This window comes from Octopus bimaculoides, chromosome 8, assembly GCF_001194135.2.
Source record: "Octopus bimaculoides isolate UCB-OBI-ISO-001 chromosome 8, ASM119413v2, whole genome shotgun sequence".
Taxonomy (NCBI): Eukaryota; Metazoa; Mollusca; class Cephalopoda; order Octopoda; family Octopodidae; genus Octopus; species Octopus bimaculoides.
In genome coordinates this window covers 21,240,749-21,255,684 of record NC_068988.1, presented here as the reverse complement: position 1 = coordinate 21,255,684, position 14,936 = coordinate 21,240,749, and the positions used below count along the sequence as shown (strand labels likewise).

The following is a 14,936-nucleotide window of genomic DNA, read 5'->3' as shown; positions in this document are numbered from 1 at the left end:
TGTCTAGAAACTGATTAAATGTCTATTTATACAAATCAAAATACCATAGCTTTTCTTCACAGGTGAGGCCACAACTGATACCTATACTTCACCATCACCTTCTCATTTTGGTTTAAGCTGATAAAAGATTAAACAGAATGAGAGAGGCTTACATCAATAACATTTAGAGCCTATGAAAAGTATCTCTTGTCATTCTTAGTTAGCTAGGATGAAATATGAATGTGCATATATGTGTTGTTTATTTCTGTGTCTAATCAGATGGTGCAGACTTGAGATCAAAACGGTTCCAGTTCTGTTCATCTTGTCCTTTTTTTTTCAGACAATGTTGGCACTGCATCGCTTACGACATCGAGGGTTCCAGTCGATCCAATCAACAGAACAGCCTGCTCATGAAGCAATCCACAGACACATGTACCCTTAACGTAGTTCTCAGGGATATTCAGCATGACACAGTGTGACAAGGCTGACCCTTTGAATTACAGGCACAAAAGAAACAGGAAGAAAAAGTGAGAGAAAGTCGTGGTGAAAGAGTACAGCAGGGTTCGCCACCATCTCTTGCTGGAGCCTCGTGGAGCTTTAGGTGTTTTCGCTCAATAAACACTCACAACGCCCACTCTGGGAATCGAAACCGCGATCCTATGACCGCAAGTCTGCTGCCTTAACCACTGGGCCATTGCGCCTCCACTTTCAGACAATGTACTAAGACTGTATAATTCAATGTCTTTTGTAACATTCAGTGCCACCCATAGTGGAATTGCTGTTTAAGGATTGTCTTTTCAATTGTATTTCCAGCATCTTTATGCATGAAAAACACGTTTCAGATATTTTTACAACTCCCCTAAATGATGGCCACCAGCATAGCTGAGCCCTTAAGATTAGCATCAAGCCGTAACCTTTTTTCTCCTCTCATCCATTAATACATACAGTTAATAACTAAACATAAAACTGGATAATAGAATGTAGAATAAGGCATATAACCAAATGTGTGCACATGAAAGAAAATATGATAACAAGAGAATCAAAGTTTATCATTCATTTATCATTTTAACAAATGCATTTTCATTTTTGCATGGATCAGGTAGAATTTATTTTTCTATCGAGGTTGATTTTCATGGTTAGATGTCCTTCCTGTCACCAACTCTTACCGGTTTCCAAGTAAGGTAATATTTCCCCATGACCAAACATGTTTTTGCAGAATATTGGAAGTCAATGATACTGCTTGTGTAACAGTGACAATCATTTACAACTATCACAGATGTCAAAGTAAGGAAATAAAAGGGTAAAGAGCCCATTCGGTCATGAATGAATATGGGATTGTACTTAGAAAGTTACCCTCTGAGGCACAAGTTCAGGCAAGGTTGTTTATGGAAGACCAGCATTCGCCCATGCATACCAACCTCTCCTCTCCACACGACCAATGTTATCCAAAGGAAAGGCCGACACAGTTTGGCACCAGTGACATCACAACTAATTTCTACAGCTGAGTGAACTGGAACAACATGAAATAAGTGTCTTGCTCAAGAACACAACATGCAGCCCAGACCAGGAATTGAGACAGGATTCTTTCAGTTTCTATCAACCAAATCCACTCGCATGGCTTTGTTTGGCTTAGAATTTATAGCAGATGACACTTATGATATGTCCAAGAAGCCACAGTGGAATCCAAAACCATGTGGTTAAAAAGCAAGCTTCTTGACAACACAACCATGCCTGTCCCTCCTCACATTTCATACCAGTTACTTCAAACAGCAGCAAATGTCTGCTAGTGGATGCTTGATGAATACTCACTGATATAATTACATTCATAAGAAGTCAGCAACATGAAACCTCCAAGCAGGAGTTAATTATTCTAGCCGCCAGACATATTTACTAGACTACATACTTCAACCAGAAATAATATAGAAACTCTCTCTCTCTCAGCATGTATTACACACACACACACACACACACACACATTAACTGAAAAAGGCTCTGAACATTTCAAACAATTCTTTGTAATTCTGTATAAAGACCAAGATGAAGACATTCAAAGGATGCTACTTTTCTTTTTACGACAGCAATATTTCATCTGTCAGATCTTTCATACTTTCCATGTTCATAATTATAATTAATCCAAATCCAGGGATGTTGATAATAATAAAACAAATATTCATTTCACATTTATTTGGGAGCAAGGGGTCATGTAGTACATGGAGTTTCAAAAAGGAAATTAAAAAAATATATATTTTTCCATCCATAAAATTTTAATGATTTCTTTTAACAACCCTATTCTATTTTATTATAGAATAACACAACTTTTTTTTTTTACATCTTAATAATCATTTCTTACATAGGCACATGGCCAGAAAGTTGGAGCGAGGGAAAGGAAATGGTCAGTTACATCATCTCCAGAATTTCTCTAGTACTTATTTTTTTAAATCCTGTAGGATGAGAGGCAAAGTCAGTCTCCAAGAGATTAGAACTCAGAATGTATAGGACCATAACTAAATGCTTCAAGGCATTTTGTCCAGTGCTCTAATGATGCGACAAATCCTCCACCCTCCTCTTAATAAGGAAAGCCAGAGTGGAATTAATCTCAAAATAACACAAGGTTGGTCTTTTAGGCACTGATTCAAGTCCTCATTTTCTCTTCTTGTAATCAAACACTTATAGACATTACTGTTGTTCAACTCATAATGAAACAGAAACAATGGATGTAGAAGAGAATATTTATGAAAGGAAAAGCGAAACAGCTTCAAATAGCTTATCTTATCTCACCACAGATAAAGTGTTGTGTCTTTTGGGTGCTAAACTTTGCCTGCCTTAATATCTTCCCATTTCATGTGCTACCTTATTAGCTGATAACATGGTGCATGGTAGAATGGAATTATAATGATACAGCACTACTTACATTAGTGAGCTGTTGTTGTTTAGCTCCAAGGCAGACCTAGTTAAGTAAACATATGGTCAAAAGTATTCTGGCTATAGCCATCCTATCTTTTTACTAGACAGTATAGACAGGACAACACATTATCCAATTTGATCTTACATTTTCTTTTAAAAACAGAGTGCAGTTTGAGAGGTGTAGCTGTTATTTCTAGCATGTTAAGCATCCACATAGAAACCCCCCTTACTTATTTGAGCATTATTTGGTTGTTCTGATCATCATCATCATCATCGTCATCGTCATCGTTTAACGTCCGCTTTCCATGCTAGCATGGGTTGGACGATTTGACTGAGGACTGGTGAAACCAGATGGCTACACCAGGCTCTAATCTGATTTGGCAGAGTTTCTACAGCTGGATGCCTTTCCTAATGCCAACCACTCAGAGAGTGTAGAGGGAGCTTTTACGTGCCACCAGCACAAAGGCCAGTCAGGCGATACTGGCAATGGCCACGCTCAAAATGGTGTACTTTATGTGTCACCCGCACAAGAGCCAGTCCAGGGGCACTGGCAACGATCTCGCTCGAAAGTCCTTACACATGCCGCGGGCACAAGTGCCAGAAAGGCGATGCTGAGCACTGATGAAGGAAAACAAATACTTCCAAAACAACAAACAGGTTCTCAATATTTGTGCACAGGTTCAAATGTTACACTATTCTCTAATTCTATTAAAAGTTTTTTTCAAATGTTATAAAAAAAAATAATGCTGAACTGCAATACCAAAATAATTAGATGTCTGTCTTAACATTTAATTAATCAACTTTAAAATAAAACTAGTCTTGCCAAGGGGTGGATGGCAGAATATGTATTTAGTTGAACAATTAACCCATAACATAATATAAGCAATTAATAAAACATTGCTACTAATTCAACTTCCGTTAGGTCTCACATTTCTCAAAAATATCCAAGAATACAGACTCATTAGAAACACAGAGAAGAAAACAATCTTCAACTATATTGCAACTTAGCAAAGTTGAAATATCTACACCGAATCAGAGAATGGCATTTCAGTGAAGTCATCTCGGAATTAATAAGGCATGCGCTGGTTTAAGTTTTCTCTTGGAAAACAGCATTAAAAAGAACAATACTTGCATAGCTTTCCAGAGAATAAAAGCCAAAAATAAAAATAAAAACATTAAACATGTCAATGAAATGTCTGCAGATTACAGGAACACTATGAGAGAAAGGCGAGCTAATCGAGGCAACTAGCTAAGATGTGAATCAAAGCAGATTTTCATCATAATAATAATAATCATGCCTGTAAAATAAAGAAAGAGAGGAACAATAATAAAATACATGGATGAGTAAAATAACATTCAACAACAAATAGGAAGTAAATGCTGTGAGTGAGAAGTAGTTATTTTAATATGAACGGTTAGTAAAGTGTCAAACTACTTACACCAACTTTCTGCAACAAATCTCCTACAATGGAAAGGGCTGAAATTCGGGCAGCCGAGGATATGACAGAGCCTGCAAGTGCAAACAGTTGAAAACATTGGCAAAAAAAATGGACATTAGCTGGAAGGCAGCAAGGCATTTTCTCTCTCTTTTTTTTAACATTTTTCTTTTTTTTTCCCACATTTATTTATTCGTTTTTTTCTTCTGTTAGAAAAGTTCTATTGAAAGTGTAATATCGAGGACTTTAAAAATGGTAAAAATATTAACAACGATTAAGCTGAACATTCCCAGCCAAATGATTAAACAGGTGCAACAGGCAAGGTCTTAGCAATAATCGGAAAAGAGATTTTACACCTTACATAATTTCAGTTTATCAGTCGACCTAAATTCACCAACCACTCAGCCTAGTCCTCTTCAAATTTCACCCTATGGCTACTCAACTACCAAGCCATACTTCAATACAACTACATTCATCAAAAATGCAGAGACTAAGCTATTGAAATATAATTACTATTGCTTGCAGCTGTATCAATATTTAAAATTTTCAAATAAATACATAAGCAGCCCTTAAACTTCCCCTAGATACTCTTGCCTTTCTTTATCTGTCATTACTCCACTTTTCCAAATCCTTCTTCTCCAGAATAGCAACCCTCTGGAACTGTCATCTCCCATACTCTACCATCAAGCTTTCATCTCAAGATGTTCAAACTGAACAGATTTCATAGATCCAATCACTTTCCAGGGGAACTGCACCTCCGTTTTCCCTCTCTCTCTCTCCACATATAGCATGTGTGGATATGCTCACACTTCCAGATGGATTTTGTTGAGGTACATTTTCCACAGCCAGATGCCCTTCCTGTCATCAATCTCCACCTGTTTCGAAGCAAGGTATTTTCCCCATAGCTATGAAAGACAGGAAACAAACAACCTCACATACATAACAGTGATGCTCATTTACAACCATAACATAATGTCTAAGGTAAACGCACAGGTGTGTAGATGCACCTGTGTGTGCAGGTGGAGGTGTTTATGTGTGCGTATATATATATATACACACACACACACACACACACACACACAGGCACGTGGCTTAGTGGTTAAGGCATTCGGATCGCAATCCTAAAATCATGAGTTCAATTCCCAGTGACGCGTTGTGTCCTTGAGCAAGACACTTTATTTTACGTTGCTCCAGTCCACTCAGCTGGCAAAAATTAATAGTACCTGTATTTCAAAGAGCCAGCCTTGTCACACTGTGTCACGCTGAATCTCCCTGAGAGCTATGAGAAGGGTACACATGTCTGTGGAGTGCTCAGCCACTTACACGTTAATTTCATGAAGCAGGCTGTTCCGTTGATCGTATCAACTGGGACCCTCATCGTCATAAACGACAGAGTACTCCCATATATATATATATATATATATATATATATATACACACACATTTCAGTTTCCGTCAACCAAGTTTCTATCACAAAGCATTGTTTGGCCTGGAGCTATACTAGAAGACACCTACCCTTGGTATCATACAATGGGATTAAAGCAAAGACTGCAGGGTTGAGAAGTAAGCTTAACGATACAGCCACACCTTCACCTTGTACGTGTATATATGCATACATAATTCTCCACCAGTACAATAACATACGAGGATCTGTAAACTCTTTATCACTACTACATCATTTCTAAGAAAGCATAAGTTTCAAAAACTGCTGCCCAAGCACAGAACATGTGAGTCACAAGATCCTTTCTTGAAATGCTAAATATTTGCCCAAGACATACAAAAACAAAATTAAATAGAGTGGAGGAAGAGGTGCAAAAACAAAATGCAGGCTGTTTTCCCCATATGACAGCATTAACACACACTTCACTTCCCAGAATGGAAAGGAATTTTAAAAGTAAAATTATCTCTTGCTAATTGAGTCTCTTGGTAACGAGATGAAACCAAAGATTAGGACATAACTAGCAAAAGAACATTGAAAGCCACACACACACACACACACACACTACCTCAAATACCTTTTATTGCATTAATTCTCTTTATTAAAGTTTCATATATAATTCTACTAATGAAGAAGAATTTACAACTTTATCGTAACATTGGTTTCCATCAGCAGGAGGAGGATATTCCATAAAATTCCAGACAAGACCAAATTTTCTGTGAATTCAGTCGTATGACTAAACCATGGTATATCTTTAAAAAATGTATCAGGACTGAATACTGAAAGATAAAACTATAAACTGCTATGCCCTAACAACTGATGAATTAAGAGAAATACAATTCTCTGAACAAAATCACAACAAGGGTGAAAGGTTCAAGAAAGAAGCTTTCCACAAAGAAGCTTTCTCAGAAGTTATTTTATTTTGCTGGTGGTGTATAATTACACAGTCACTCTTCTCTCAAGTTCTTTCCCATCAAAGATGTGAAGAAACAAAGTGGTTAGCCTTCCCAAACATAAAACACCAATATAAACAGTCATGGGGTAGGGAGACTTAAGAAAAAAAAATTTATTGTAATGAAAATGAGAATGACAACCAGAAATTAGCGAATAGAATATTTACATCATATTTCAGAGAAAGCACAGCAAAAAAAAATAACATGCATAAAAAAATAATACACAAATAAAGCTATAATAATTGTTAGTAAAGTCCTCAACTTCAAAAGTAAAACAACAAAAGGGATAGGAGGGGGGGGAGTACAAAGGAGTGAACACACTGCAGGCAATAACAACTAATTTAGGAGTTATGAAATAGTTTAAACAGCCATGAGCTGGCTGCTTCAGCAGAGCTACAATTAATAAAATCAAATAACTTTCTAAACACATACTAGAGAGTGAGAGTTCACAACATCCAAAAGAAATATTTTGAAGAAGATTGTGACCTCTACGTGATATGAGAGCATTAAAAGACAATTTTCATTTCAACAAACTATCCAAAGACCAAGTCATTGCTTTATTGAAGCTTCACCCAACACACCAACTACACTAACATGCTCTCTCTCTCCTCCCTGTCTCTTCTAACAACACTGCAGCAATTCTTGCTCCAATGAACTAACAAGCTAAGGGTTCAACCCCACACAAACCCACCAGATTCACTTGCTTCTCTTCATCCCTACAGTACTACACCTGCAAAACCTTGTATTAAACACTTCATTCTAACTGCCTGAAAATCTCTTCTTGCTACAAATTTCCCCTACATGTGCCAAAGCACATTATTTCAATCTCTTTACTCTGGACTAAAATGAGAAAAAGCTACATATAAGTATAACTTTGTGCTTTAGTTTAGACGAATATCACAGCATGAACATAAATGAACTGGTAACCTTCTCTTTAAAAAAAGTGAAATATGAAACTGACATATTAAAACTTAAAATCACAGAGTTTGTGAAGCTAAGATGCTAAATCTATCATAGTATTGTCATCAGTTTAAAACTTCTTTTGTAAACAACATCTCAATTAGAACATTGCTTCAGTATGGATGGCTAAAGACAGAGTCGAAGCTTACTTCATAGAGGCGAGCACAATTTTTTAAATATCTAGCAGTAGAAGAGAATTTTTTAAGAGAGAAGTTTTGAAGTTAGACAATATTAAATTTTTTTTTGAAAGTCTTAAGAACTTGAATTAACAACCAGAACTTATGAATCAAAATCACTTCTACTACCTTCAGAAAAGGGAGACCAAAAATAATCTGAATGAATTAATCAACCAAAACTAACAGTTTGATAACAATTAAAATCAATAATAGTAAATGTTTTAAAAAGAACAACTATAATATTCCTTTCTGCTATGGGTACAAGACCTGAAAATTGGGGGGAGAAGAAAATAGTTGATTACAACAACTCCAGTGCTCAACTGGTACTTATTTCATCACCCCTAAAAGGATGAAAAGCAAAGTTGACCTCACTGGAATTTGAACTCAGAAAGTAAAAACGGATGAAATGCTGCTAAGCATTTTGTCCAGCATGCTAAGGATTCTGCCAGCTCACCACCTTAGCAACCATCAATTTTTTTTTTCATGTCACTTGTAGCACAAGGCTCCATTTGTAGAAGGAATGGTACAGTCAATTGAATCGACTCCAGTATTGGATGACAAGTCCGTATTTTATCAAGCTTAGACGAGATGAAAGTCAAAATGAACTAAATCTAGCAGGAGATGAACTCGGAATGTAATCAACACCAACAACAGAGTAACTTAAGATGACTGCATTTAGCAGACGGGATGCTAGAACAGGAGAAAGTTAGACAGGAGTACCAGCACCAACTCCAAACAAGGTGGAAGGTAACGTTAACCCTGACAAGATATGAACCAAGATAATGTTAGCAACAACAACTATAACAGAAGTAGGATAACATGGATTCAGAGGACTGTATTTAGCAGAAGAAACATTAGACATGGCATGTCAGCACTTCTCAAACCAATAGTGGCCAGATGCAAGGCTGATTTGTGTCCATGTGTGAAAAGGATTTGGAAAAAAATATGAATTGATCCTTACCTTTGTTTGTTGTTGCTGTAGATGTAGTTGATGAGTTTTCTGCACTGTTTGGATTTGCACTGTTGTCAGACATTGCTGAAGGTGTCCGACTATTTTCTGAAGAAGAAGGGGGTGTTGAGGTGACTGATGCACATTCTACGCCACTGCTACTAGGGAGGTCAGGTGTTGATGAATGTTCAGGGATATCCGTCCCAAATTTCATGCCTTTTACTTTCAATTCATTTCGTAAATCTATTAAAAAAAAAATTTTTTATATCTATATAGATACTGATCTCTACTCATGGTATAAAGAGACAAATTTATAGAGAAAAGCTACATTGTTGATTTAATTAATCTCTCATAAATAACATTTGAACTCAGAACATGAGAAGAAGCACAACATAAATAGTTTTCCATTTAGATCATTGACCCACCTCTGCCATATAATCCACTCTTGCTCACTGACCAGGAATTTCTGCAGACACTGCAAACTCGACATTTGTCTATATATCATCAACTATGGCCTACAGAGCTCTCTACAAAGACAATGTTGGCCACAAAGAGTCCATCTGACAAGAGAAGGGTATTTTTCCAACAAATGGCAAAAGAGTAGATGCTCCAGTTTGACCAGATAAAAACCAGAGCAAGATATGATGCTCAGTTGGTAATATACAATGAAGATGATGCCTATGTTCACCCCATTGACCAACATTTCAGAGATAGTTTCATTTCAGTTCATTTCAAGGTGAAGCCACCTCTGTAATTTTTTTCTTTTTGCATCGTAACTTCTTTGCTAATTATTTTCACTTTGTCAATGATCACCAACATCAAATGCCACTAATCTAATAGGATTTATGCAGTAGGAATAATGCATTCAGGTTTAGTAACCTGATGCTTGTTTATGCATCCTAACTAGATAGATTGTACAGATCATGAATTTATGCTGGAGAGAAATGGATGCTGAGAGTTTACTTTTTTTTTTTTTTTTTTTTTTTTTTGCAGTGACAGATTCAATTGTTTCCAAGATGTCGGCTGCTATTGTTAGTAATGTAGTTGCTGCTGCTGAAGTCGATTTTGCCCTTCAATGTGTCTGAATGGTCTTATGTGGTTTCTAGCAGCACATGTGTGGCATGTGAGCTTTCTCTATTCACCTAAGTGTCATTTGCTAGCTCAATCAGGTTGGGCATTTGTTTCTGACTGCACATCTACAGCCCTCATCTTTGTCATCCAGCAACCCATATAAGATGGAATGAGGATAAAATGTCTCACTTTTAACCAGGGAGATGGAATAGCTCACAATTGACAAAGGTAAATTTTTCCATGTTGCCTTCAAATAATTGGGCATATATAGGTCTTTTTTTACAATAACTTTCCATACCTATGCAACAATATCTTATTGTTGCAATGCTCAGCATTTCCCATTACCTCCAGGGACACAGTTAAGATTACTTTTCTGTCCTCTTTTTGAACACATCCTCAAGTTCATTTTGACCACTTTCCAAACCTTAGGCACTTTTCTAAGTGCAGCTCTTGCAAAGAAGTAGCTTTCCTGTAGGTGCTGCTGCAAATAATGGTGGGCTGCAGCCAGCTGCCACAGTAAAATTTGTGGTTGTGTTGCTCAGGTTCACTGGTATCTGGTTGATTAGTTGCTGATACTTGCCGACATTTGACAAAAATATTTGTCTGCAAACTGCAGAAAAGAACTGCAACTCTTCTAATTGACAAACACAAAATTTTTAAATACGCTATTTTCTCAGAATGCCTTAATTATGACTTTTATTAGAGACATGTATGCAAGACACAGTAAATGTTTATGACCAGGCAGTTTGAAGTAGTAGTGGTGGTGGTGGTGGTGGTGGTAGTATTAGTAGTAGTAGTGGTAGTGGTAGTGGTGGTGGTAGTAGTAGTGGTAGTAGTAGTAGTAGTAGTGGTAGTAGTAGTAGTAGTGGTAGTAGTAGTAGTAGTGGTGGTGGTGGTGGTGGTAGTAGTAGTGGGTAGTAGTAGTAGTAGTAACAACAACAACAGCAAAATATCTTTACCTCTTGCTTCATCTTTTAATCTCTGAATAGATTCTCTGAGAATTTCTTTGCCATCGAGTTCATTCTCTAGGAAAACATTTCTCTCCAAAGCCTTCAGACAAAGAACATTTTAGTATATAACATATAAAACACTCAAATATATATATATATATTTCCATCATCAAAATCACAGCTGATGAGTCAGGATGACTGAAAACACTCAGTATTGACCAATTACTCAAAAGGAAGCAGACTAAATATTATGTTGTACTACTGTTGCCCTGAATTACTGGACCCAGTCTACACTAGACTAAAGAATAGCAGCTAGAAAAAACAATTATTTTGGTGTGTGCCAACCAATCCTTGTTTATATAAAAAACAAAAAAACAAACCACTACCTTTCAATGAATATTCTAAAGCTTAAATTTTAGAACAAAGAGATTATAGCAACAATTAAAATCATTACTATCATCATCATTTAATGTCTATTTTCCATGCTGGCATGGGTTGGATGGTTTAATAGGAGCTAGCAAGCTAGAAGACTGCACCAAGCTTCACTGTCATGTTTTTTGCAGTTGGATGCCCTTCCTAATGCCAACCACCTTACAGAGTGGACTGAGTGCTATTTACAGGGCACCAGCACCCGAATTAATGCTGTAAAGTCTGTCATGAGCCCAAGGTCTCATAGTGGGAGACTAACTGGGATTCTATGGTGTATAAGTGACTGAGATAACCCTCTGAACAGGACACCAGTCCATCACACAGTTAACTTCCCAGCTGTTGCTAGAACTCAATTACAGCTGAAGTGTTATGGCCACATCCCCTGGTAAAGAAGACTGACCTGCAGGAGTGCTGTGCCAGTGCCACATTAAAAGTACCCAGCACACACTGTAAAGTGGCTGGCATTAGGAAGGGTATCCAGCTGCAGAAACCAAGCCAAATCAGACTAGAACCTTGTACAGCTCACCAGGCTTACCAGTTCTGGTCAAACAGCCCAACCCATGCCAGCATGGAAAACAGATGTTAAAGGATGATGATGATGATGATGATGATGAAGGTCGACTGGAGCAACATGAAATGAAGCATTTTCTTCAAGAATACAACATGCTACTTAGACTGGGTACTGAAACCATAATCTTACATTTGTGAGTGCAACATGTTATGCACTAGGTCATGTGCCTTCACAAATAATCCTGTAATACAGTAAAATTTTGTGTTATCTTATCTACGAGGTGAAGCACCATGAGATCTTATTCACCCACCGCTCACTTTTTCCCATCTAATTTTAGTCTTCCTCCCTCTCCATTTATCTATCTGTCTATCTCTCGACACCTAGCTCATACCATTTTTTCAGTCTGTATTCCAGTATATCCAAACAAAGACTCAAGTTCAGTTACAGGTGACAAACCAGACACCATATCTGCATTATTATGGCTTGACTGTTTGACTCTGGGAGGTGTTGAGTCCTGCATCTGTTTAGACATAGCTGACCTGAGAGCTATATTAACAACAAACTCCAGGAGAGAAGGATTAATGTTATAAAAGCACTTTAACAGCCAAATTTGGATCTATCTTTCAGCTTTTGTTTCATGAAATCAGACTGCAGCCATACTGAGGCATCGGCTTCAAGGGTTTTTCATTAAAGAAATAAACCACAGTATACACACACATACACACATATATATATATAAATAAATAAATAAATATATATATATATATATATATATATACACATGAGTGTCTCTGTGTTGGTTTGTTTAGGTCCCTGTAACTTAACAGTTCAGCAAAAGAGTTCAATACAGTAAGTGCCAGACTTTAAAAAAAATAGGTACTGGAGCTGATTTCTTCAACTAAAACTTTCAAGGTGACACTCCAGCATGGCCACAGTCCAATGACTAAAGCAAGTAAAAAAAAAAAAAAAAAAAAAAAAGAACTCAAAATTTCAAGTGATACATGAACAAACGTCATGTGCCAATGCCTCTTCAATTTTTTAGAGTTATAGGTGGAAGAATATTTATGGCAGCAGACAACTGGCCAAAATCCAGTCGCTCCATTTTTAACAATGCAAGTAACCAAATCATCTTTCTGACTTCATGGTTACATGGAGAGGCTTGTAACTATTAAGAATCTGCTTCAGTAATTCTTAAAAATTTCAATTTTCCATAATTACCATAAACTATACCAAGATGGAATAATTCCTAATGAAACCTCTTTCACTTTTGTATTTGGTTTACAAGATTCTTGATGTAAACTTGCATTTGGAAGCATACTTTGTTGTATCTCAAGAGGTTTGTTATGCCAATAATAAACACACACACACACACTGGTTTTATTTCACTTCGCTTGAATGTTTGGTCAATCAATCAGCTGGGTTTTGTCAAAGTCCTGTTGGTCTCACAAACAGACCAGGAGTAGAGAGAGAGCATGTCACTGATGGAGGTTGTGAATAGCAACAAAAGGACTTTGACAAATCTAACTGATTGATAGACCAAACAATTAATCAATCAATTAGTTAACTGCTTAAAAAGTTAAAACAATTGACAAATAAATAGCAAAGAAGTGAAACTGAACCTGTGTGTGTGTGCATTTATTATTGGCATAGGTGATCCTCCCATGATGTGACAACATATATTCCTTACATGTTCACACATTAACCAAAAGAATGAAAACTGAAAACTTACCATGTTGAGATTCTTTTCAAAATCTGTCAATGACAATGCAGCAATTCTGTAAACAGACAAAACAAAAAAAGTTGCAGTCAAATAAACAAACACAGGTAACGAGGTGATCAGAAGTTCAAAAACTAAAAAAGTTATTCATGAAAGTTAGACACTTTGTTACTTCCTGGAATAAAAATATTATATAGGAAGTCATCGTCAATTACATATATATTATATATTAGTCATCTGTGTGTATGAATGTATACAATATTCACTCACACACACATTGAAGAGTGCTTCAATACAGTTTTCATCTACAAATTTTACTCACCGGGTCCTGGGACCTAACCCAAAACCATGGGGTAGTCAAGCAAAGTTTTTCACACAGCCATGTTTCTATCTAATAACATTTAGGAATGTTTGCAATATATTGGGGTTGGTAACTAAGTTCCTGCAGTTTTTTTTGAATTTTGGAATCTATTTTTTTTCGAGAATTCTATTTTTGAATCATTTGGGGATCTATTTTGTTTTTTTGATTTTTTTTTCTAAGTTAATTTTTGTTTATTTTCAGATCATTAAAATGGAATGTCAAGTTAAAACAAACGAGCATTTTCAACACATTCCTTTTGCTTTTAATCAAGGTTCCAAGGCTGCAAAATTTGCTCACAACATTTGTGATGTGTACCAAGAGGGTACCATAGCTGAAAGAACCGCTCGTAACTGGTATGCCAAGTTCAAAAATGGAAATTCTGACCTCCATGACGCACCTCATTCTGGCCGTCAAGTTGAGTTCGATGAAGAGCAATTAAATCAACTTTTGCACGGAAATTCTTGTCAGACGACAAGGGAACTGGCAGAGAAAATGGAATGCTCCCACACTGATATAGAGAAGCATCTTCACTCGATGGGAAAGGTTCAGAAGTATGGAGCATGGGCTCCGCATGCTTTAAGTGACAACAACAAAAATCAACGAGCCACAATCTCCGCTGGTTTGCTTGCTCGTTACCGCTCAACTCATGGACACAAGCAATGATTTCTTTACCGAATCGTTTCTGGCGACGAAAAATGGTGCCTGTACATCAATATGAAACAGCGTAAGGAAAGGCTTAGCCCCGGTAAACAAGCGACACCATGCGTGAAACAAGATCATCATCCGCGTAAAACAATGTTGTGCATATGATGGGACTGGGAAGGGATCATCCATCACAAATTGCTTGATCGGAACCAAACAGTCAACAAGGAACTCTATGTTCAACAGATGGAACAACTCAACATGGCTATTCAAGAGAAAAGACCTAATCGTCAGCATGGAGTTGTTCTTCTGCTGCACAACAACGCCCACCCTCATATCGCCAATATGACCAAGGAAGCCATTTAAACGCATGGCTGGGAAGTGCTGCCACACCTGCCGTACTCTCCTGATTTGGCACTAACGGATTTCCCCCTCTTTCGATCTCTTTCAAATGTTATGT

At 37.1% G+C, this 14,936-nt stretch overlaps 1 protein-coding gene across 1 annotated transcript in view; it reads right to left on the bottom strand.

Annotated features, from left to right (window-relative positions):
- Positions 1-4,283: 4,283 nt before the first annotated feature.
- The window catches only part of LOC106871947 (nuclear distribution protein nudE homolog 1), a 63,221-nt gene continuing 52,568 nt past the window's right edge, over positions 4,284-14,936 (bottom strand). Inside the window, exons 4-7 of the mRNA XM_014918725.2 lie at positions 13,486-13,531; positions 10,826-10,916; positions 8,808-9,038; positions 4,284-4,393 (exon numbers count right to left, since the gene is read on the bottom strand). Coding sequence (XP_014774211.2) covers positions 4,299-4,393; positions 8,808-9,038; positions 10,826-10,916; positions 13,486-13,531 — 463 coding nt within the window. The 3' untranslated portion in view covers positions 4,284-4,298. The remainder of the gene's footprint in view (positions 4,394-8,807; positions 9,039-10,825; positions 10,917-13,485; positions 13,532-14,936) is intronic.